Here is a 24360-nt window from a genome sequence, read left to right on the forward strand (position 1 = left end):
ACAACTTTTGGGGTCCAATTTCTCCTGTTACCCTTGTGAAAATAAAAACTTGGGGGCTAAAAAATCTTTTTTGGGGGAAAAAAAAATTATTTTCACGACTCTGCATTATAAATTTCTGTGAAGCACTTGGGCATTCAAAGTTCTCACCACACATCTAGATAAGTTCCTTGGGGGGTCTAGTTTCCAAAATGGGGTGACTTGTGGGGGGTTTCTACTGTTTAGGTACATCAGGGGCTCTGCAAATGCAACATAACGCCCGCAGACCATTCTATCAAAGTCTGCATTCCAAAACGGTGCTCCTTCCCTTCCGAGCTCTGCCATGTGCCCAAACATTGGTCCCCCCCACACATGGGGTATCAGTGTACTCAGGACAAATTGGACAACAACTTTTGGGGTCCAGTTTCTCTTGTCACCCTTGTGAAAATATAAATATGGGGGCTTAAAAAATCTTTTTTGTGGAAATTTTTTTTTTTTTTTCACGACTCTGCATTATAAACTTCTGTGAAGCACTTGGGCATTCAAAGTTCTCACCACACATCTAGATAAGTTCCTTGGGGGGTCTAGTTTCCAAAATGGGCTCACTTGTGGGGGTTTCTACTGGTTAGGTACATCAGTGGCTCTGCAAACGCAACATAGTGCCCAAAGACCATTCTATCAAAGTCTGCATTCCAAAACGGCACTCCTTCTCTTTCGAGCTCTGCCATGCGCCCAAACAGTAGTTTACCCCCACATATGGGGTATCAGCCTACTCAGCATAAATTGCACAATAATTTTAGGGTCCAATTTCTCCTGTTACCCTTGTGAAAGTAAAAATTTGGGGGTGAAAAGATCATTTTTGTGGAAAAAAAATGATTTTTTTTATTTTCATGACTCTACATTATAAACTTCTGTGAAGAAGTTGGGGGTTCATAGTGCTCACCACACATCTACATAAGCTCTTTGTGGGGTCTAGTTTCCAAAATGGTGTCACTTGTGGGGGTTTCTACTGTTTAGGTACATCAGGAGCTCTGCAAATGCAGCATGACGCCCGCAGACCATCCCATCAAAGTCTCCATTCCAAGCGGTGCTCCTTCCCTACCGAGCCCCGATGAGTGCCCAAACAGTGCCACCCCCACATATGGGGTATCAGCGTACTCAGGACAAACTGTTCAACAGATTTTGGGGTCCAATGTCTCCTGTTACCCTTGAGAAAATAAAAATTTGCAGGCTAAAAAATCATTTTTGAGGGAAAAAAAGGATTTTTTATTTTCACGGCTCTACGTTATAAATTTCTGTGAAGCACTTGGGGTTTCAAGTGCTCACCACACATCTAGATAAGTTCCTTAAGGGGTCTTGTTTCCAAAATGGTGTCACATGTGGGGGTTTCCACTGTTTAGGCACATCAGGGGCTCTCCAAACGCGACAAGGTGTCCGATCTCAATTCCAGCCAATTCTGCATTGAAAAAGTAAAACGGCACTAATTCTACATTGAAAAAGTAAAACGGCACTCCTTCTCTTCCAAGCTCTGCGATGCGCCCAAACAGTGGTTTACCCCCACATATGGGGTATCGACGTACTCAGGAGAAATTGCACAAAAACTGTTGTGGTCTAAATTCTCCTGTTACCCTTGTGAAAATAAGAATTTGTGGTCGAAAAGATCATTTTTGTGTAAACAAATGCGATTTTTTATTTTCACGGCTCTACTTTATAAACTTCTGTGAAGCACTTGGGGGCTCAAAGTGCTCACCACACATCTAGATAAGTTCCTTAAGGGGTCTAGTTTCCAAAATGGTGTCACTTGTGGAGCGTTTCCACTGTTTAGGCACATCAGGGGATCAGGGGCTCTCCAAATGGCGTCCGATCTCAATTCCAGCCAATTCTGCATTGAAAAAGTCAAACGGCGCTCCTTCTCTTCCAAGCTCTGCGGTGCGCCCAAACAGTGGTTTACCCCCACATATGGGGTATCGGCGTATTCAGGAGAAATTGCACAACAAAATTTATGGTTAAATTTCTGTTTTTACGCTTGTGAAAATAAAAAAAAATGGTTCTGAAGTAAAATGTTTGCAAAAAAAAAGTTAAATGTTCATTTTTTCCTTCCACATTGTTTCAGTTCCTGTGAAGTACGTAAAGGGTTAATAAACTTCCTGAATGTGGTTTCGAGCACCTTGAGGGGTGCAGTTTTTAGAATGGTGCCACACTTGGGTATTTTCTATCATATAGACCCCTCAAAATGACTTCAAATGTGATGTGGTCCCTAAAAAAAACATGGTGTTGTAAAAATGAGAAATTGCTGGTCAACTTTTAACCCTTATAACTCCCTAACAAAAAAAAAATTTGTTTCCAAAATTGTGCTGATGTAAAGTAGACATGTGGGAAATGTTATTTATTAACTATTTTTTGTGACATATCTCTCTGATTTAAGGGCATAAAAATACAAAGTTTGAAAATTGCAAAATTTTAAAAATTTTCGCCATATTTCCGTTTTTTTCATAAACAATCGCAAGTAATATCGAAGAAATGTTACCACTAACATGAAGTACAATATGTCACGAAAAAACAATCTCTCAGAATCAGCAGGATCTGTTAAAGGATTCCAGAGTTATAACCTCATAAAGTGACAGTGGTCAGAATTGTAAAAATTGGCTCGGTCATTAAGTACCAAATTGGCTCTGTCACTAAGGGGTTAACATTATAAGCCTATGGAGCGACAGAACAAGGCCCCATAGGCTTGCATTATAGAAGAGACTTCTGGCTCACACCGAGAGCATAGAGTGAGCGATGACAGGAGATTCCGACAGCTAAATAGGAAAGGGTTATTTACAGTTAGAGCAGTCAGACTGTGGAATGCCCAACCACAAGAACTAGTAATGGCAGACACTACAACAGCCTTTAAAAAGGGCTGGATGATTTTCTTAATACACATAACATTGTGGGTTAAATTTAATGTAGTGACAAAATGGACAATTGCTGGAGACAGGTTAAACTTGATGGACCTAGGTCTTTTTTCAGCCTATGTATGTAACTATGTAGCTACGACATCACACAAAAGAGGAGCCGGACAGAGCTTGATCCCAGAGAAGACGGCAGTAGGGAAGTATATCACCCCACCACACTACAGTACATACACGTTTAGTGAAAAAACAAAACTTCATAAGGTGCTTCAAACATGTACGACGTACAGTATTGGTATGCCATATATTTCAGAAATATTCTATTACAAAGGAACATTAATTCAGAATGTTTATTTAATTTTTTTTAAATTAGGAACTACATGGAAGAATGATGTGATGTGCTTGAAGGAGCCTTCATCTTCTGCAGATGCTTTTTGCTGGTCAGAAGGCCACAGGCAGATGTTAGAAATCTTTCCGCACAGGTATTATTTATTACGTGTATTTGTGCGCCATCATATTCCACGGAAAATTCCCTATCAGTATGTCTTTGGAGTGTGGGAGGAAACCGGAGAACCCGGAGGAAACCCACGCAAACACGGGGAGAACATACAAACTCCTTGCAGATGTTTTCCTTAGTGACATTTAAACCCAGGATCCCAGTGCTGCAGAGCAACAGTGCTAACCACTGAGCCACCGTGCTGCCCAAGTACAGCTTTGATGATGGACTTGCTGTACTTTCTTCAGGGCACTAGATGTATGTGGTGCCCTAACAACAGATTGGAAAAATGCATCTTTTTCTGATGCTGCGAGCAGCCCTAGATAATCCACGCCGGCAGGATGATATAATCCGGCGGAAGATGGAACCTATGGGAAGAGATATAAAACTAATGTAAGTAATGGGACTCCATATTAGAAGATACTGCTTTGGTGTCATTATGGCAGGACGGTAGAGAAATCTTATCTGTGCAGAGGAACAGGATCATTCTCAGTCATCATACATGTGACAATCCCACCACTGACAGATAACATCTTCTCCACATGAATTATTCTCACTGGCCAACATCAAACAACATAGACCTAATTATCACACTTACGTCTTCTAGGTTCTCGCTCTTCTTTTATTTTGGCATTTTGCTCTTCTACCAGTTTTATTGCAGACTTATTTTTCTTCTCAACTAGAAATTCATATAAAAAGTAAAAAAAACAAGTCAATGATCATTGTCAGTCATCATACATGTGGCAATCGTACCACTGGGAGTTAACATCTCCTCCTCGTGAATAATTCTCATTCGCCGACATCAGACAACATAGACCTTATTGTCACACTTACCTCTGCTGGGTTCTGCCTCTGCTACTATTTCTGGGTCTTGCTCTCCCAGTTTTAATGCAGATATATTTTTTGTCTCAACTGAAAATTCATGTAAAAAAGTAAGAAAAACAAGTCAATGATCATTGTCAGTCATAGATGTGACAATCCCACCATAGACATATAATATATCCTCCTCTTGAATAATTCTCAATTGCCGTCATCAGACAGCATAGACCTTATTGTCACACTTACCTCTGCTAGGTTCTGTCTCTGCTACTATTTCTGGGTCTTGATCTTCACCCAGTTTTAATGCAGATGTATTTTTTGTCTCAACTAGAAATTCATGTGAAAATGTAAGAAAAACAAGTCAATAATCATTGTTAGTCATAGATGTGAAAATCCCACCATTTATTATTATTATTATTATTATTTATTTATATAGCACCATTAATTCCATGGTGCTGTACATGAGAAAGGGGTTACATACAGGGTTATTGATATCATTTACCGTAAACAGGTTTACAGTGACACACTGGTACAGAGGGGAGAGGACCCTGTCCTTGCGGACTTACATTCTAACATCTCCTCCTCGTGAACAATTCTCAATCGCCGACATCAGACAACATGGACCTTATTGTCACACTTACCTCTGCTAGGTTCTGTCTCTGCTACTATTTCTGGGTCTTGCTCTCCCAGTTTTAATGCAGATATATTTTTTGTCTCAACTGGAAATTCATGTAAAAAAGTAAGAAAGACAAGTCAATGATCATTGTCAGTCATAGATGTGAAAATCCCACCATTGACATATCCTCCTCGTGAAATATTCTCAGTCGCCAACATCAGACAACATAGACCTTATTGTCACACTTACCTCTGCAAGGTTCAGTCTCTGGGACTATTTCTGGGTCTTGATCTTCTCCCAGTTTTATTGCAGATGTATTTTTTGTCTCAACTGGAAATTCATGTAAAAATGTAAGAAAAACAAGTCAATAATCATTGTTAGTCATAGATGTGACAATCCCACAATTGACCTATAATATATCCTCCTCGTGAATTATTCTCAGTCGCCGACATCAGACAACATAGACCTTGTTGTCACACTTACCTCTGCTAGCTTCTGTCTCTGCGACTATTTCTGGGTTTTGCTCTTCTCCCAGGTTCAATACAGATTTATTTTTTGTCTCAACTGGAAATTCATATAAAAAAGTAAGAAAAACAAGTCAATGATCATTGTTAAGGTACCGTCACACTAAGCAACGTCGCCAGCGATCTGTGACGTTGCAGCGTCCTAGGGAGCGATATCGCTGTATTTGACACGCAGCAGCGATCAGAATCCCGCTGTGAAATTGCTGGTCGCTGCTAGAAGGTCTGCACATTATTTGGTCGCTAGGTCGCCGTGTATCGCCGTGTTTGACGGCAAAAGCAACCATACCAGCGATATTTTACACTGGTAACCAGGGTAAACATCGGGTTACTAAGCGCAGGGCCGCGCTTAGTAACCCGATGTTTACCCTGGTTACCAGCGTAAAATGTAAAAAAAAACAAACAGTACATACTCACATGCTTCCCCCGGCGTCCGCTTCCCACACTGACTGAGCGCCGCAAATTGAAAGTGAAAGCACAGCACAGCGGTGACGTCACCGCTGTGCCCTGCTACTGCCGGCGCTCAGTCATTACAGGAAGCGGACGCCGGGGGACGCATGTAAGTATGTACTTATATTTTACGCTGGTAACCAGGGTAAACATCGGGTTACTAAGCGCGGCCCTGCGCTTAGCAACCCGATGTTTACCCTGGTTACCCGGGGACCTCGGCATCGTTGGTCGCTGGAGAGCGGTCTGTGTGACAGCTCTCCAGCGACCACACAGCGACGCTGCAGCGATCGGCATTGCTGTCGCTATCGCTGCAGCGTCGCTTAGTGTGACGGTACCCTTAGTCTTAGATGTGAAAATCCCACCATTGAGATATAACATATCCTCCTCGTGAAATATTCTCAGTCGCCAACATCAGACAACATAGACCTTATTGTCACACTTACCTCTGCAAGGTTCAGTCTCTGGGACTATTTCTGGGTCTTGATCTTCTCCCAATTTTATTGCAGATGTATTTTTTGTCTCAACTGGAAATTCATGTAAAAATGTAAGAAAAACAAGTCAATAATCATTGTTAGTCATAGATGTGAAAATCCCACCATTGACATATAATATATTCTCCTCGTGAAATATTCTGAGTCACCAACATCAGACAACATAGACCTTATTGTCACACTTACCTCTGCTAGGTTCAGTCTCCGCGACTCTTTCTGGGTCTTGATCTTCTGCCAGTTTTAATGCAGATGCATTTTTTGTCTCAACTGGAAATTCATGTAAAAATGTAAGAAAAACAAGTCAATAATCATTGTTAGTCATAGATGTGAAAATCCCACCATTGACATATAATATATTCTCCTCGTGAAATATTCTGAGTTGCCAACATCGGACAACATAGACCTTGTTGTCACACTTACCTCTGCTAGGTTCAGTCTCTGGGACTATTTCTGGGTCTTGCTCTTCTCCCAGGTTCAATACAGATTTATTTTTTGTCTCAACTGGAAATTCATATAAAAAAGTAAGAAAAACAAGTCAATGATCATTGTCAGTCATAGATGTGAAACTCCCACCATTGTCATATAATATATCCTCCTCTTGAATAATTCTCAATTGCCGTCATCAGACAGCATAGACCTTATTGTCACACTTACCTCTGCTAGGTTCTGTCTCTGCGACTATTTCTGGGTCTTGATCTTCACCCAGTTTTAATGCAGATGTATTTTTTGTCTCAACTAGAAATTCATGTGAAAATGTAAGAAAAACAAGTCAATAATCATTGTTAGTCATAGATGTGAAAATCCCACCATTTATTATTATTATTATTATTATTTATTTATATAGCACCATTAATTCCATGGTGCTGTACATGAGAAAGGGGTTACATACAGGGTTATTGATATCATTTACCGTAAACAGGTTTACAGTGACACACTGGTACAGAGGGGAGAGGACCCTGTCCTTGCGGACTTACATTCTAACATCTCCTCCTCGTGAACAATTCTCAATCGCCGACATCAGACAACATGGACCTTATTGTCACACTTACCTCTGCTAGGTTCTGTCTCTGCTACTATTTCTGGGTCTTGCTCTCCCAGTTTTAATGCAGATATATTTTTTGTCTCAACTGGAAATTCATGTAAAAAAGTAAGAAAGACAAGTCAATGATCATTGTCAGTCATAGATGTGAAAATCCCACCATTGACATATCCTCCTCGTGAAATATTCTCAGTCGCCAACATCAGACAACATAGACCTTATTGTCACACTTACCTCTGCAAGGTTCAGTCTCTGGGACTATTTCTGGGTCTTGATCTTCTCCCAGTTTTATTGCAGATGTATTTTTTGTCTCAACTGGAAATTCATGTAAAAATGTAAGAAAAACAAGTCAATAATCATTGTTAGTCATAGATGTGACAATCCCACAATTGACCTATAATATATCCTCCTCGTGAATTATTCTCAGTCGCCGACATCAGACAACATAGACCTTGTTGTCACACTTACCTCTGCTAGCTTCTGTCTCTGCGACTATTTCTGGGTTTTGCTCTTCTCCCAGGTTCAATACAGATTTATTTTTTGTCTCAACTGGAAATTCATATAAAAAAGTAAGAAAAACAAGTCAATGATCATTGTTAAGGTACCGTCACACTAAGCAACGTCGCCAGCGATCTGTGACGTTGCAGCGTCCTAGGGAGCGATATCGCTGTATTTGACACGCAGCAGCGATCAGAATCCCGCTGTGAAATTGCTGGTCGCTGCTAGAAGGTCTGCACATTATTTGGTCGCTAGGTCGCCGTGTATCGCCGTGTTTGACGGCAAAAGCAACCATACCAGCGATATTTTACACTGGTAACCAGGGTAAACATCGGGTTACTAAGCGCAGGGCCGCGCTTAGTAACCCGATGTTTACCCTGGTTACCAGCGTAAAATGTAAAAAAAAACAAACAGTACATACTCACATGCTTCCCCCGGCGTCCGCTTCCCACACTGACTGAGCGCCGCAAATTGAAAGTGAAAGCACAGCACAGCGGTGACGTCACCGCTGTGCCCTGCTACTGCCGGCGCTCAGTCATTACAGGAAGCGGACGCCGGGGGACGCATGTAAGTATGTACTTATATTTTACGCTGGTAACCAGGGTAAACATCGGGTTACTAAGCGCGGCCCTGCGCTTAGCAACCCGATGTTTACCCTGGTTACCCGGGGACCTCGGCATCGTTGGTCGCTGGAGAGCGGTCTGTGTGACAGCTCTCCAGCGACCACACAGCGACGCTGCAGCGATCGGCATTGCTGTCGCTATCGCTGCAGCGTCGCTTAGTGTGACGGTACCCTTAGTCTTAGATGTGAAAATCCCACCATTGAGATATAACATATCCTCCTCGTGAAATATTCTCAGTCGCCAACATCAGACAACATAGACCTTATTGTCACACTTACCTCTGCAAGGTTCAGTCTCTGGGACTATTTCTGGGTCTTGATCTTCTCCCAATTTTATTGCAGATGTATTTTTTGTCTCAACTGGAAATTCATGTAAAAATGTAAGAAAAACAAGTCAATAATCATTGTTAGTCATAGATGTGAAAATCCCACCATTGACATATAATATATTCTCCTCGTGAAATATTCTGAGTCACCAACATCAGACAACATAGACCTTATTGTCACACTTACCTCTGCTAGGTTCAGTCTCCGCGACTCTTTCTGGGTCTTGATCTTCTGCCAGTTTTAATGCAGATGCATTTTTTGTCTCAACTGGAAATTCATGTAAAAATGTAAGAAAAACAAGTCAATAATCATTGTTAGTCATAGATGTGAAAATCCCACCATTGACATATAATATATTCTCCTCGTGAAATATTCTGAGTTGCCAACATCGGACAACATAGACCTTGTTGTCACACTTACCTCTGCTAGGTTCAGTCTCTGGGACTATTTCTGGGTCTTGCTCTTCTCCCAGGTTCAATACAGATTTATTTTTTGTCTCAACTGGAAATTCATATAAAAAAGTAAGAAAAACAAGTCAATGATCATTGTCAGTCATAGATGTGAAACTCCCACCATTGTCATATAATATATCCTCCTCGTGAATTATTCTCAATCGCCGACATCAGACAACATAGACCTTATTGTCACACTTACCTCTGCTAGGTTCTGTCTCTGCGACTATTTCTGGGTCTTGATCTTCACCCAGTTTTATTGCAGATGTATTTTTTGTCTCAACTAGAAATTCATGTAAAAATGTAAGAAAAACAAGTCAATAATCATTGTTAGTCATAGATGTGAAAATCCCACCATTGACATATAATATATTCTCCTCGTGAAATATTCTGAGTCGCCAACATCGGACAACATAGACCTTATTGTCACACTTACCCCTGATAGGTTCAGTCTCTGGGACTATTTCTGGATCTTGCTCTTCTCCCAGGTTCAATACAGATTTATTTTTCATCTCAACTGGAAATTCATATAAAAAAGTAAGAAAAACAAGTCAATGATAAACTCCTATAAGATAAGATTTATATCTTCATCTAGTAGAGTTATTTTATTTTTGTACCTTACAGTACTGGGATTCTGGCATTGCACCTTAAGGCTATGGTCACTAGCAGTTTTTTGCATGTAAATTATAAGCTACTTTTTACAGTGATAGCAAAAGCTATGAGATGTCAGAAATCTCATGCAGACATTTGTTTTTTTTCCTAGCTAGATCTGAGAGTCTCAGTGTTTTTGAAATCTGAATCATGTCAGTTCTTTCAGCATTTTTGCAGTGTTTTTTCAACCACAGGAAGAATACATGGGGAAGGGCCAAAGAGCGCCGGCTCATGCACACTACAGTATTTTGATCTGCCTTCAGCAGGGCAGAGAGAAGTGTGCCTGCGCAGGAACATGATGGGGGAACACTATGTGGATGACATAGGACCCATCACCCACACGAAGCAGAGGAGAACGGCATCACCAGAAGAGAGGAGGCTCTGGATTAAGACCAGTGATGCCCATTTGTGAGTATAATAAAATGTATTTTTTTTTTTTGCATGGCGTCTTGGAGACTTATATACAGAAATTCCAGAATGCTGTAACACAGAGCTGAAAGGTGGTGGTCTTAGGTTATATGATAAAAATCTGGTGACAGGATCTCTTTAATATGACATTAGTTGCAGCAGTGTTATCATATAGTCCATTACTTAAAACATCTGTGTCACATTAATGGTACATATAGGGTTAGTTTGGGGCCTGTTCGAGCCATAGGCACAGTATTCATGATCAGTATCAGGCACCAGACTGTATGGCCCCTTGTATCTTTTAATGCACAGCACGAGAGCGTGAGAATTTTATACATTGAAGTGTTGGATTGTTGATTATTTTAAAGGCACAAAAAAGCAGTGATTTTCTGAGCCCTCAGGTAACATTCACATTGCACTTTTGGATTATTGGCTATAACAAGATGTCGTATAGACCTGCACATACCTGACAATATCGGAGAGGGTGTCTTGTTTTCAGTAGTGAAACACTGATTATCACCGTCATTTCTAGTAGGAGAAGATTCTTTCTGCCTGTTTGGTAGAAGAATAATAAATAAATCACAAGTGAAAGCAATTAAAAATAAAAAGACTTCTTTCTGTATGGTCACTTGGGAAACTTGGACAAAATGGAGGGGATACCTTGCACAGGACTGCCTTCTATCAGCAAGAATGAATAATAACTAGTGATAAAGGGCTTTAATGAACTGGAAATGAAAGGCTGGTCACAATGATCAACTGTTATCATCAGCGTTCACGGGCCGCCATCAGCGCATTACTGTCCTGACTGGCGTATGGGGCCCAGTGGCAGAGGGGGCCCGCATCAGGCCCAGTCTCTTCTGCTCATCAGGCCCGGGCCCCAGCGGCAGGCTTCTATCGGTAACAGAACCTGCGTCCAAGACGCAGGTTCAGTTACTCTATTGCAGCCTTGAGGGCCCGTGTGGGCGCTGAAATGCCGGCAGGGATCTTCGCTTCGCCGCAGGAGCGCGGCCAGGTAAGGAGACATTTTTTCTATTTTTTTTTAATTGAAAGCACAAGCCGCAATGTGGACCATGTGTCTCCATCTAGCCCGGCACAGAAGGGAGACAGGGAGCAGAATGGAGATAAGGGGGCAGAATGGAGACAAGGGGGCAGAAAGGGGGCAGAATGGAGACAAGGGGGCAGAATGGAGACAAGGGGGCAGAATGGAGACAAAGGGGGCACAATGGAGACACAGGGAGCAGAATAGAGACAAAGTGGGCAGAATGGAGACAAGGGGGCAGAATGGAGACACAGGGAGCAGAATGTAGACAAGGGGGCAGAATGGAGACAAAGGGGGCAGAATGGAGACACAGGGGGCAGAATGGAGACAAGGGGGCAGAGTGAAGACAAGGGGCAGAATGGAGACATGGGGGCAGAATGGAGACAAGGGGCAGATTGGCGACAAAGGGTGCAGAATGGAGACACTGGGGAGAATGGAGACAAGGCGCAGCATGGAGACAAAGGGGGCAGAATGGAGACAAGGCGGCAGAATGGAGACCATGGGGGCAGAATGGAGACATGGGGGCAGAATGGAGACACAGGGAGCAGAATGGAGACACAGGGGGCAGAATGGAGGCAAAGGGGGCAGAATGGCGACACAGGGGGCAGAATGGAGACAAGGGGCAGAATGGAGACAAGGGGGCAGAATGGAGACAAGGGGGCAGAATGGAGACAAGGGGGCAAAATGGAGACAAGGGGGTAGAATGGAGACAAAGGGGGCACAATGGAGACACAGGGAGCAGAATAGAGACAAGGGGGCAGAATGGAAACAAGGGGCAGATTGGAGACACAGGGGGCAGAATGAAGACAAGGGGGCAGAATGGAGGCATGGGAGCTGAATGGAGACAAGGGGGCAGAATGGAGACACAGGGGGCAGAATGAAGACAAGGGGCAGAATGGAAACATGGGGGCAGAATGGAGACAAGGGGCAGATTGACGACAAAGGGGGCAGAATGGAGACACAGGGGGCAGAATGGAGACAAGGCGCAGCATGGAGACAAAGGGGGCAGAATGGAGACAAGGGGCAGAATGGAGACAAAGGGGGCAGAATGGAGACAAGGGGGCAGAATAGAGACCATGGGGACAGAATGGAGACATGGGGCAGAATGGAGACACAGGGAGCAGAATGGAGACACGGGGCAGAATGGAGACAAGGGGGCAGAATGGAGGTAAAGGGGGCAGAATGGAGACAAGGCAGAATGGAGACAAGGGGCAGAATGGAGATATGGGGCAGAATGGAGACGGGGGAAGAATGGTGACAAGGGGGCAGAATGGAGACAAGGGGGCAAAATGAGACAAGTGGGCAGAATGAAAACAAAGGGGGCAGAATGGAGACAAAGGGGGCAGAATGGAAACACAGGGGGCAGAATGTAGACAAGGGGCAGAATGGAGACACAGGGGGCAGAATGTAGACAAGGGGGCAGAATGGAGACAAGAGCAGAATGGAGACAAGGGGCAGATTGGAGACACAGGGGGCAGAATGAAGACAAGGGGGCAGAATGGAGGCATGGGAGCAGAATGGAGACAAGGGGGCAGAATGGAGACAAGGGGCAGAATGGAGACAAGGGGGCAGATGGGAGACCCAAGGGCAGATGGGAGACACGGGGTGCAGGATAGAGACATGGTGCAGAATGGAACAGATGGGGCAGGAATATGGGGCAGGATGGGGACAGATGGTGCAGGATCATGGGACAGATGGGGCAGGATGGAGATAGATTGTGTTTATTTTATTACTGATCACTATTGTAGTATTCAGTCACTATGTGGTGGTAATATGTTGTCCGGCCATTGTGTGATGGTATTTGTTCCTTGTATGTGCTATTATTTGGTCACTATGGTGGTAATATGTGATCTGGTCATGGTGTGGTGGTATTTGTTCCTTGTATGTGCTATTATTGGTGATCATATTGTGGTAATATGTGGTCCGGACATGTTGTGGTGGTATTTGTTCCTTGTATGTGCTATTATTTGGTCACTATGTGGTGGTAATATGGTGTCTGGTCATGGTGCCATGGTATTTGTCCCCTGAATGTGGTATTTGTCATTTTAAAAATAAATAAAAATATACCTAAATTGTATTGGATATTTTAACAAATGTTTAGTAGGTTAGAGTAGGGTAGGGCCCGACCTTGTCATGGTGGCGTCTTTAAAAATCTTTTGACTGTGGACAGTTCGAGGGGTGGAGGCAGGGCTGGGGTGGAGCCTGGGCAGAGTCTCAAGGGGGCCCCGAAAATTTTGCCAGTATGGGGCCCCGAAATTCCTAGTGGCAGCCCTGCCAGCATTATCACAAGCCAGACCCCACAGTGATGATCAATCATAGGGTGGTGGGTTCTGGATTTAGTATTGTGTAGTATGTGTCTTGTATTTGGTGTTCGGAAGAAATGTCAGTACTATACCCCATAATAATAATCTACTCACACGTCTGAGTGTTTTGTGCTGGTCTCTAAAGAACAATCTGGAGATGGCTCGTGATCTTCATTGCTCATCATCCTGGTATTGGTTGCATATACCTAAAATACACAGAGTAAAATTAAATGTATATACAGTAGTTTAAAACTATTTTTAGTTATAGTTTTGTGGATTTACTGATCACATACTTACCTTAGAAAGTCTTTCAGAAGATGATACATAGTTTAAGCTTTCTGGCCAATCACTGACTTCACTTGTGTCACCCTCATCTGAATCCATATGTTTGGGTCGCCAAAAGCCAGCTACAAAGTATAAGTATTATCAGAGATTATTAATATTATCACAAACAGTCACCATGTTATTAATAATAATATTGGGAACATATTGTCACATAAAATGAAAGACAAGACAAATGGCAGCTTTAACCAGATGTCGTATCATTCTACTTACTGTCAAAGTAGCGGGTGTCCTCCTCTGACTCAAGAGTTGGACGATACAGTATATACTGATTTTGAAGGTTCTCAAAATTTAACCCACTCAGGAATGGATGACTCTTGATCTTATTTGCTCCTCCTGGAAAAGGAAGACAAGAAAAAAGTGATCCAGACAATGAAAGGAAGACTGTACATGTTATTCTAATCTAAACTGAAGACATAGCAGAGCCAAAATATACTATAAGTCATAGCAAGAAGAATGGGGAATAGACAAGAAGGTAAAGCAGAGACCTTGGTGCTGATCCTTATGGAAATTATCCATTTGTCAGGTCACAGAGGAGTTGTAAGTCATTATTAATACTACTATATACATTACCTGTCCCGAGTCTATGTGTTGGATCTTTTCTGAGCAGCTGAGTCATGAAGTCTTGAGCATCAGGATAATCAGTGGAATTTTGAATTTTCGAAGTGATGTCATCTGTTGTATAAAAAGTAAATATTACAGAAAAGAAAGTCTCTAGCTTTTCTATCATTTTAAAGAAATTATTAAAAACAGCAAGTAACTAAACCAAAGAATGAACCTAACAACTGAACCAAATTACTATGGCATTACACAGCATTCAGATTATTTTACTTACCCTTGATGATGCTCTTGAAAATATCTTTTTTGCATCTTCCATTAAATGGCACTTGGCCGGTTAGAAATTTATATAAGATGATCCCTATTGCCCACCAGTCAATGGGTCTTCCATAGCCCTCCTGTAAGATGACTTCTGGGGCTACATATTGATAGGTGCCAGTTATCTGGAAACCAACAGAACAAGGAGAAGATGATCAATGAAAATAACTGTGACAAATAATATCAGTGGAAGAGTTTTCTATGTGAGAAAATATCAGAGAAGCAGAAATAGATCAGATCTGTAAAGAGTAAGTTTTTTATGTATAGCTAACCCCATCATCATGGAACTCTCTGGTGATGTCTTTAGTTGGAGCCTTGTAAATGTCTGATGTTGGTCTCATGAGTCCGAGTCTTGAAAGCCCAAAATCGGTGACTTTGATATGTCCAGTTGATGATAGAATGAGGCTGTGAAAGAAAAGATATTGTTTGTCAGCCCTAAGTAATAACCCATAGACTGTATACCAAACTAAAACTGTCTTTCCCTTTATTATACTGCTGTATTCACTTACTTTAAAGGCTTCAGGTCTCGATGAACCACACCATAGCTGTGCAGATATTCCACAGCAAGAACCGTTTCTGCAATGTAGATGCGTGCCAAGGCGAGGGGAAAAGGACCATAAGACTTTATGAGCCTTTCACAGTCTCCTCCTAGAGCAGAAAGCAAATATGACAGGTGAGGGTTTGTTACAATGTAAATTACACATGATGAGTGTGAATGAGAAATAAGCTGAGACATTGGGGCAGGGAGTCAATCATAGAGATACACTGTGTGATGTAGAGCGTATACTGTATACTGCAGAGTAGTCCTATACAGAAAGAGAGCTCAGATCTGCCCCCTGCTGGTAACCTCTTACATTGCACTGTCAATCTCGGACATTGGCATTTACAGCAGGTGACCTGGAGGCGAGCTGCTCTATGCTCTCATCGCCCCCATTCCATGTTAGTGGTTTGCTATGGCTGCTGAGTGTCTGCGGAGACTACGTACTATCCTTGCCATTATGGTACTTCTGTGAAGGTCAGTGTGTAGCTTGGCTTCATAGGGGACCAAGATTTTCACCATATTCTGCAATACCCATGTTGCAGTACATAGTAAATATGATTATATTAATAATTATAATAATATAATATATAATATATTCAGGTCCCTTATGGAGACTAAAAAATAAAATAATAATAAAAATATTGGGGGAAAGAAAATTAAGTATAAAAATCACTTTTTTTCATTCAAAACAAATAATAATAAAAAAATAAGCTCAGATGGAATTGTAGTGTTTTTGTTGCCCCGACATCATAAAAGAATGCAGTAAGAAGCAATGAAAATGATTATCTGTCAGAAAGATGTAATCCTCCTAAACTGTTCTTATGAGCATGTAGAGTAATGAAACATAAATACATTGGGACCTTTATATATTTAAGCAGATATGGGCCGGATATAGATACAATGGATAGGTCTTACCTGCTTCAAAGTCCATGACCATACACAGATGGTGTTTAGTTGGGAAGGAACAAAACGTGGAGACAACAAAGGGACAATCGGAGAATATTGCGATATCCCTTTCCAGATAGGCCATTTCAAGATAGAATGGATGATCCAGTTCGCTCCTGGCTTGTTTCTTCATGGCGAATACCTTGTTTGTGTCTTTATGACGCACTAAGTGGACGGCCCTGTAGAGGAGAAAAATCCATAATTTATACTGAATTCTTACAGTCTGTCTATATGTCAAAAGATCTTCTGTACTAATAGTTAATAGTAGATGTACGGCCGTCACTAGAAATCAATGTCTGGAAATGCACAAAATAACTCAACATGAATGATCACTTATGGGAGGTTCTCATCCATATCACATCCTAACTGAGCTGAATAGTGTTCACTAGATGTGGACTAGATGACTAGATGTAGATTAGATCTAGTGCACAGTGGTGTCTATAACAACAACAGATCACCAAACAAAAAATAAGCCCTAACAAAGCTCTAACGGACAAAAAAATGTCACAGGTCCTGGAAAACAGTAACATTGACAGTAGATGTGGACTCATATACAGGAACTTCTCTAAGGCAGGACATATAGACAGAGGCATCATCAGAAGGAATTTGGGAAGAATGTAGGTTATACATAAAGCTCACCCATAAGATCCACTGCTGATCTCTTTGATCTGGGTATAGTCGCTCTTACTTGGTTTTCTCATAGGGTTCAATGATCTGATCACGGCCTAGAAGAATAAGAAATGACAATGAGACATAAAAGTTGCAGGAAAATAAAAGCTGCAGATGCAGGAACTTCTCTCCATTATGTCCCTGCTGATTACACTGTAGCAGATGTAGAGGACATGATACAAGCAGGACACTCCCCAGACACTATTATATTATAGGGATATCCTCCATACACATATATCATTGTACTGCAGGGGATGGTAAGGGACATCACACAGAGGAGACAGGAATAATAATAATAGGTCCAATCTACATTAAGAATAGAGGTAACCCGCTGTCCTATGGGGTGTAACATGTGATGTGTAATTCATACCCCGTTATCGGATGATATACAGATGTTGTCTCTGATACTTACACTGGCAGATTCGGGGATCTCTGGTATCTCAGGTATTCCACCGTCAGCAGTTGCCGGCTCAGTTGTCTCTAAAATAATGATAAAATAATGAGACATCATGTATTAGATGATATCAATACTTAATACATAACACATCGATATAAGGAAGGAAAGACAAGTAAATGGTATAATACTAGTTATATGGATATTCTGCACATACTGCATATAATTATGGCACACCCATTGATAGATATACTCTACCATAAATGTGTGATTGTTCGGGATCTGACAAGGACTTGAATGGAGACCCTGTGAGGTTCTTTGTGCATTTTGGGGCTGAGAAGATCCCAGAAGAGAGAACCAGAGGGGTTTTCAGAATTGCATGAGCCCTCTCCATTATAGTCTATAGGAGGTCCAGGAGCCGTCTCCGGCCTCATACAGAGGGTGAAGAGTAAATTTATATATTATATAATAGCTAGGAGGATACCCCTGTATTAAAACTTAGCTTTTAATAATGACATCTAAAACAATAAATTTAACTGACGCAAACCAAAAACAAGTGCTCATGTGAACCAGTGCTCAAACAGTAAAATTGGTTGGATCTCACCAATGGTAGCAGAGCGGAATGCCTCTCCAATAGTAGTAGACGTATGGTCACCATAGATAATCTCCCAGGATCTTTACCTGGAGGTCCGTAGTCCACATATAGGGATGGGTGTGGGGTAATATCTTTCTTCCCTGTAAAACCCGTTCAAGCTCCTGTCCTGACAAGGACAGGCCTCAAGTGGTCCCTATCTATGGACTCCACCAACACTTGGACCATAGCGTATTTCTCCCAACGCGTTTCATAACCAATAACGGAGACTCATCAGGGGAGCAGATATGCTAGTACTCAGCTGGCCAATAGTCCAATGAATGTGCAATAATAGTCTTTCTCAAAGCTGGGACCTGCAGTGGCTAGGTACCCATGGGTACCTAGCCACTGGTTCACATGAGCACTTGTTTTTGGTTTGCGTCGGTTGAGTTTATTGTTTTAGATGTCATTATTAAAAGCTAAGTTTTAATACAGGGGTATCCTCCTAGCTATTATATATTGTTGACCCTGAGGGTGGAATAATAGTGGTGACTAATTCACACTATAGCTAATTATATAATACATTTATATATTCTCTGGTGTCTCCATAATATTAATGTTTGTAAGAATACGAGATGATCAGCTTACCTTCAATCAGATCAGTTTTTAGCCCTGGCTCACTGGTATTGGGGTCAGCGATATTTCGTTGTTGCCCCTTTTTGGAGTCACCGTCCGGTGTTTCCTAATGGATATAATACGTACAATTAATATAACTTTCACAAATACTAAATTACCGTACACAAAAGACAGAAAGGACTAAATCTGGATTTACATAATTGTGGAATTGCGTGGACTATATACAGCCGCTCCGTCCAGTAAATCCACATTAATATATAAGGGACTTGTATATGCAACAGTTCACCAATAACATCTATTACCAGAACTGCAGCATTTACAAGAAGGAAGATAAAGCGAGACAGATGTGATATGAAAGGTCCGCACCACTGAGTACAGCTCAGACTGTCACCACAGAGGATGGAGCAGAGACAGGCGGCCATAAAATATCCTGTACCTGCCTGGAGCGGACAGGGAGGCTTCTAAAATGAGAAATGTGACAATCTGCTATATGACTAGTAATCTGGAGAAGATCAGACAAGAAAGACATGAGATATAGAAGATGACGGATTCTTACCAAATGCTTCAGTGAGCGGGCTATATACTCTAGTACATCCAGGAACTTTTGGGCCAGTTGTTTAAAAAAGGCCAGATCTCCACTCTGGGATCTTTCTTCTGCCTATAAAAATGGAAAAAGACAAAAAAGGAAAATCATGAGAGAAAGTAGAGAATATAGGACATTATTTAAGTCACCATTTTACTCCTGCAATCTACAGCTACAATTAATACATATATGGATATTTCGTATAAGCGATAAATTGCTTTTGGCCAAAATACATATTTCATGTAAAGAAACTTGTATTTTATAAATATTATTCTTTATTATTTTATGTGCTTTGCCCAGACTGTCTGTTACTTACCTGTTGTACTAATGTCCTGATGTTCATCTGTAAATGCTCAAGATATTCTGAGCTTATACGACCTCGGTGGTATTTGGTCAGGCAGTCGCTCACTAGCACCATAACCAGCCGGTAAGTGAAGCTGAGGACGCCATCGGGTAGTGGTAGCACAATGTCAACGGCATAGGTGGTAAGAATCCCCTGGAGTAGTGCCAACACCTCACGTTTATCTGAAGAAATTCCAGACATTTCTAACAAATCCAAGCGCAGTCAGTATATCACCAGCTTCGCAGCCAATCACTGACAACACTGACACCTGGGCAGTAAGCACTCGGGTAAGTAGTGGCAGCACATTATGATGTCATCATGGAATCTCATGGTGGAATGTTAACATTTCATCAGTGACATCATCATGGAATCCGGGGATGGAATCTTAACTCATTTACAACTTTGAAAGTATAGGTACATCCAAGGTCGTGTCCCTGTCTTTTTTAGGCAGCTCCAGAGCCTGCATCTCTACCCGCACATGACAGTTGATGTGATCAGCTGTCATGTCCTGCAAACAGATACAGATGGATTTCAGCTGTCAACTACTAAATGCCGCTGTCAATAACTGACAACAGCATTTAAGACGTGCTGATCGAAACCGTGTCACAAGTCTCGCTCCTCAGTGCCCTTGTCACATGATTCTGGGGTTGCGATGGGTGGTCATGACAGCCGGGGGTCTGCAGAAGACCAGTGTGTCTGTCCATTGATCATCTTTTATGAACACCGACTCATGCCCGGCGTTCAGATTTTTTTTCCACCACTTAAGTAAAAAGAACCTATACATGTTTGGTATCTGCATTCTCGTACTGACCTGTAGAATCATATCACCAGGTCAGTTTTAGCATTTAGTGAACATTTTAAATAAAACAAAATTGTGGAATTGCACTTTTTTTGCAATTTCACCGCACTTTAATTTTTTTCCCATTTTCCAGTACAATATATATAATCTATGGTTTCATTTAAAACTACAACTCGGCCTGCAAAAAACAAGCCCTCATAGGCTATATTGATGATAAAACAATGTTATGGCTCTGAGAAGGGGAGAAAAAAAACAAAAGCACAAAGGTGGTGAAGGGGTTAAAGAGGCGTCTCACCATAAAAGGAAGTTGCCTAGCAACATTCTAGTAACAATTAAGGTGGCAACATTATGGGCTGAGCATCAGAACCATAATCAGAGAAAGAGGGAAAACCATGGCTTTACTCTTCTGATCAGGATTTTATATCCGTCTCCCCCCAAAAAATTATTTTAAACAGGATTTGGATACTAAATATTCTTTACATGTGTAAACATTTACTTTTTTTTTTACATATTGTGACCAGGGTGGACTGGGAGTAAAATTCAGCCCTGGCATTTTAGAGCACGCAGGCCCACGCTATCACCGCCCCTTCCCCAGCTTGTATTTTATGAATATTATTCATTATTATTTTATGTGCTTTGCCCAGTTTGTTACTTACCTGTTGTACTAATGTCCTGATGTTCATCTGTAAATGCTCAAGATATTCTGAGCTTATACGACCTCGTTGGTATTTGGTCAGGCAGTCGCTCACTAGCTTCATAACCAGCCGGTAAGTGAAGCTGAGGACGCCATCGGGTAGTGGTAGCACACTGTCAAGGGCATAGGTGGTACGAATCTCCTTGAATAGTGCCAACACCTCACGTTTTTCTGAAGAAATTCGAAACATTTCTAACAAATCCAAGCGCAGTCAGTATATCACCAGCTTCGCAGCCAATCACTGACAACACTGACACCTGGGCAGTAAGCACTTGGATAAATAGTGGCGGTGCATTATGATGTCATAATAACGGAATCTTGTGGAGGAACGTTAACATGTCATCAGTGATGTCATCAAGGAATCTGGTGATGCAATCTTAAAGGGACATCTCACCATAAAAGGAAGTTGCCTAGCAATAATTAACGTGGCAACACCATAGGCTGAGCATCTGTTTCAAACTCAGGCATAGAGGGAAGAACCATGGATTTGATCAGTGAGGCCGGCTTTTAGGGTATGTGCACACGTCAGGAATTCTTGCAGAAATTTTCCTGACAAAAACCGGACATTTCTGCCAGAAAACCGCATGCTTTTTTTTTCACGTTTTTGAGGCGTTTTTTGTGCATTTTTTTCCAAATGCATAGAATTGTGGGAAAAACGTGTAAAATCCGCAAAATTAATGAACATGCTGCTTTTTTTACCACAATGCTTTTTTTTGCGGAAAATAACGCACCATGTGCACAAAACATGCAGAATGCATTCTAAATGATAGGATGCATAATGTATGCGTTTTTAATGAGTTTTTATAGCGTATTTATCGCGAAAAAAATGTGAAAAAACCTGAATGTGTGCACATAGCCTCACATCTGTCTTTTCCCCCATAAAATATGTTAAACAGAGTTTGGATGCTAAATGTTCTTCACTTGTGTAAACATTTACTTTTTCTGGATATTGTGACTTTTGGGTGGACTGGAACTACAATCCAGTCCTGGTGTTTGAAACCCATGCAGTCGCCTCCCCCTTCCCTAGATTGAGGTCTCTAATACTAATTTTATCTTACCTGGAGGAAATCAATAATTTACTATTATCTATATTGCCAATATAAGATTTCATAATAATAATATTACAGTATATGGTTAAGTTCTCACATTGAGTATTTTCACTGCGTCTTCTTACGCATCTTCTTACAGTCCCAACAAAGTGGATGGGATTTATAGAAATCTCGTGCCCACTGTGATTTTTTATACCCTGTATGAAATGGCCTGCGGTGCATGTGTGTTTGAAATCCACAAAATACAGGATACATTTTTCTTGCGATTACGCTGAGATTTATTTGCAAGATTTTGTCTGTAGAATTGTATTAGATGAGGAAAATATGCAGGTAAAAAACACAAAAAGCATAAAATCCACACATGACTCTATCAATAAAGCTTTGTTGAAGCCAAGTACCAGGAAGTATCAAAAATAAAGCAGATTTATTAAACACATAACATAGCAAATAAACAAAAAAACACAGAGTCAAAAAGATACAAAAAGGTAATAAAACCGCAAGTAGCCTAATTTACGTAATAGGTGGAAAAATGCAGCAGAAAATCTGCAACATCAAAAACTCACTAACTGCTCATCATGGGAACTTAGCCTAGCAAACAAATAGCACCAGAGCAGATCAAAATATTACCAGCATACACAGTAGTGATAATACCGCCATACGGATCATTAGCTAAAACCAATGTGCTAGTACTGATATCACCATCATACAGTGTCCATATAATGGTACTATCAGTTTTACACAAGTGCACTGCGGACTTGTATATGACACTGTATATGTGTGTACTGTGCAGGGTCTCACCAAAGACGTTCTCAATAATCGCAGTCATTCATTTTTCCCTTCATTTTCCATTCAGGCCAAAACAGCATGATCACTTCTTCAATCCATAGCTCATCCCTGCAGAATGTAACACAGAGACTTCTTTGACTTACAGCTTTTACCCTCCATAGATTCCCCCATTCCTGTACATACCATAGTAACATAGTAACATAGTAACATAGTTAGTAAAGCCGAAAAAAGACATTTGTCCATCCAGTTCAGCCTATATTCCTATATTCCATCATAATAAATCCCCAGATCTACGTCCTTCTACAGAACCTAATAATTGTATGATACAATATTGTTCTGCTCCAGGAAGACATCCAGGCCTCTCTTGAACCCCTCGACTGAGTTCGCCATCACCACCTCCTCAGGCAAGCAATTCCAGATTCTCACTGCCCTAACAGTAAAGAATCCTCTTCTATGTTGGTGGAAAAACCTTCTCTCCTCCAGACGCAAAGAATGCCCCCTTGTGCCCGTCACCTTCCTTGGTATAAACAGATCCTCAGCGAGATATTTGTATTGTCCCCTTATATACTTATACATGGTTATTAGATCGCCCCTCAGTCGTCTTTTTTCTAGACTAAATAATCCGAATTTCGCTAATCTATCTGGGTATTGTAGTTCTCCCATCCCCTTTATTAACTTTGTTGCCCTCCTTTGTACTCTCTCTAGTTCCATTATATCCTTCCTGAGCACCGGTGCCCAAAACTGGACACAGTACTCCATGTGCGGTCTAACTAGGGATTTGTACAGAGGCAGTATAATGCTCTCATCATGTGTATCCAGACCTCTTTTAATGCACCCCATGATCCTGTTTGCCTTGGCAGCTGCTGTCTGGCACTGGCTGCTCCAGGTAAGTTTATCATTAACTAGGATCCCCAAGTCCTTCTCCATGTCAGATTTACCCAGTGGTTTCCCGTTCAGTGTGTAATGGTGATATTGATTCCTTCTTCCCATGTGTATAACCTTACATTTATCATTGTTAAACCTCATCTGCCACCTTTCAGCCCAAGTTTCCAACTTATCCAGATCCATCTGTAGCAGAATACTATCTTCTCTTGTATTAACTGCTTTACATAGTTTTGTATCATCTGCAAATATCAATATTTTACTGTGTAAACCTTCTACCAGATCATTAATGAATATGTTGAAGAGAACAGGTCCCAATACCGACCCCTGCGGTACCCCACTGGACACAGCGACCCAGTTAGAGACTGTACCATTTATAACCACCCTCTGCTTTCTATCACTAAGCCAGTTACTAACCCATTTACACACATTTTCCCCCAGACCAAGCATTCTCATTTTGTGTACCAACCTCTTGTGCGGCACGGTATCAAACGCTTTGGAAAAATCGAGATATACCACGTCCAATGACTCACCGTGGTCCAGCCTATAGCTTACCTCTTCATAAAAACTGATTAGATTGGTTTGACAGGATCGATTTCTCATAAACCCATGCTGATATGGAGTTAAACAGTTATTCTCATTGAGATA

The 24360-nt window shown here is 41.4% G+C and overlaps 1 protein-coding gene across 9 annotated transcripts; it reads right to left on the reverse strand.

Moving 5' to 3' along the window:
• Window positions 1-3218: 3218 nt before the first annotated feature.
• Window positions 3219-21233, reverse strand: LOC143781772 (microtubule-associated serine/threonine-protein kinase 4-like). 9 transcript variants are annotated; one of them, XM_077268590.1, is made up of 33 exons: window positions 20958-21233; window positions 19133-19234; window positions 18589-18682; window positions 17388-17455; window positions 16946-17031; window positions 16277-16485; window positions 15330-15468; window positions 15093-15225; window positions 14780-14945; window positions 14518-14619; window positions 14158-14280; window positions 13900-14009; window positions 13717-13808; window positions 10727-10812; window positions 9638-9718; window positions 9404-9484; window positions 9170-9250; window positions 8936-9016; window positions 8702-8782; window positions 7771-7851; window positions 7537-7617; window positions 7313-7390; window positions 6918-6998; window positions 6684-6764; window positions 6450-6530; window positions 6216-6296; window positions 5285-5365; window positions 5051-5131; window positions 4827-4904; window positions 4432-4512; window positions 4201-4278; window positions 3965-4045; window positions 3219-3734 (listed from the first exon to the last, which is right to left on the reverse strand). In XM_077268590.1, exons 1-33 carry the CDS (start codon window positions 21183-21185, stop codon window positions 3637-3639), a joined length of 3285 nt encoding a protein of 1094 aa, XP_077124705.1. In that variant the 5' UTR covers window positions 21186-21233; the 3' UTR covers window positions 3219-3636. The 9 variants fall into 9 exon arrangements, with proteins under 9 accessions (XP_077124705.1, XP_077124704.1, XP_077124708.1 ...); XM_077268589.1 differs by lacking the exon at window positions 20958-21233 and adding an exon at window positions 19476-19935; XM_077268593.1 differs by lacking the exons at window positions 8936-9016; window positions 20958-21233 and adding an exon at window positions 19476-19935.
• Between the last annotated feature and the right edge of the window lie 3127 nt (window positions 21234-24360).

This window comes from Ranitomeya variabilis, chromosome 6 (assembly GCF_051348905.1).
Source record: "Ranitomeya variabilis isolate aRanVar5 chromosome 6, aRanVar5.hap1, whole genome shotgun sequence".
Classification (NCBI taxonomy): Eukaryota; Metazoa; Chordata; class Amphibia; order Anura; family Dendrobatidae; genus Ranitomeya; species Ranitomeya variabilis.

Coding starts and splice junctions, on each gene's coding strand:
- LOC143781772 (XM_077268590.1), bottom strand. CDS start 21,185: ATGTTTCGAATTTCTTCAGAAAAACGTGAGGTGTTGGCACTATTCAAG. Junction 14,946..15,092: donor GAGAGTTCCATGATGATGGG/GTTAGCTATACA, acceptor GTTGGTTTCCAG/ATAACTGGCACCTATCAATA. Junction 6,297..6,449: donor GGAGACTGAACCTAGCAGAG/GTAAGTGTGACA, acceptor ATGAATTTCCAG/TTGAGACAAAAAATACATCT.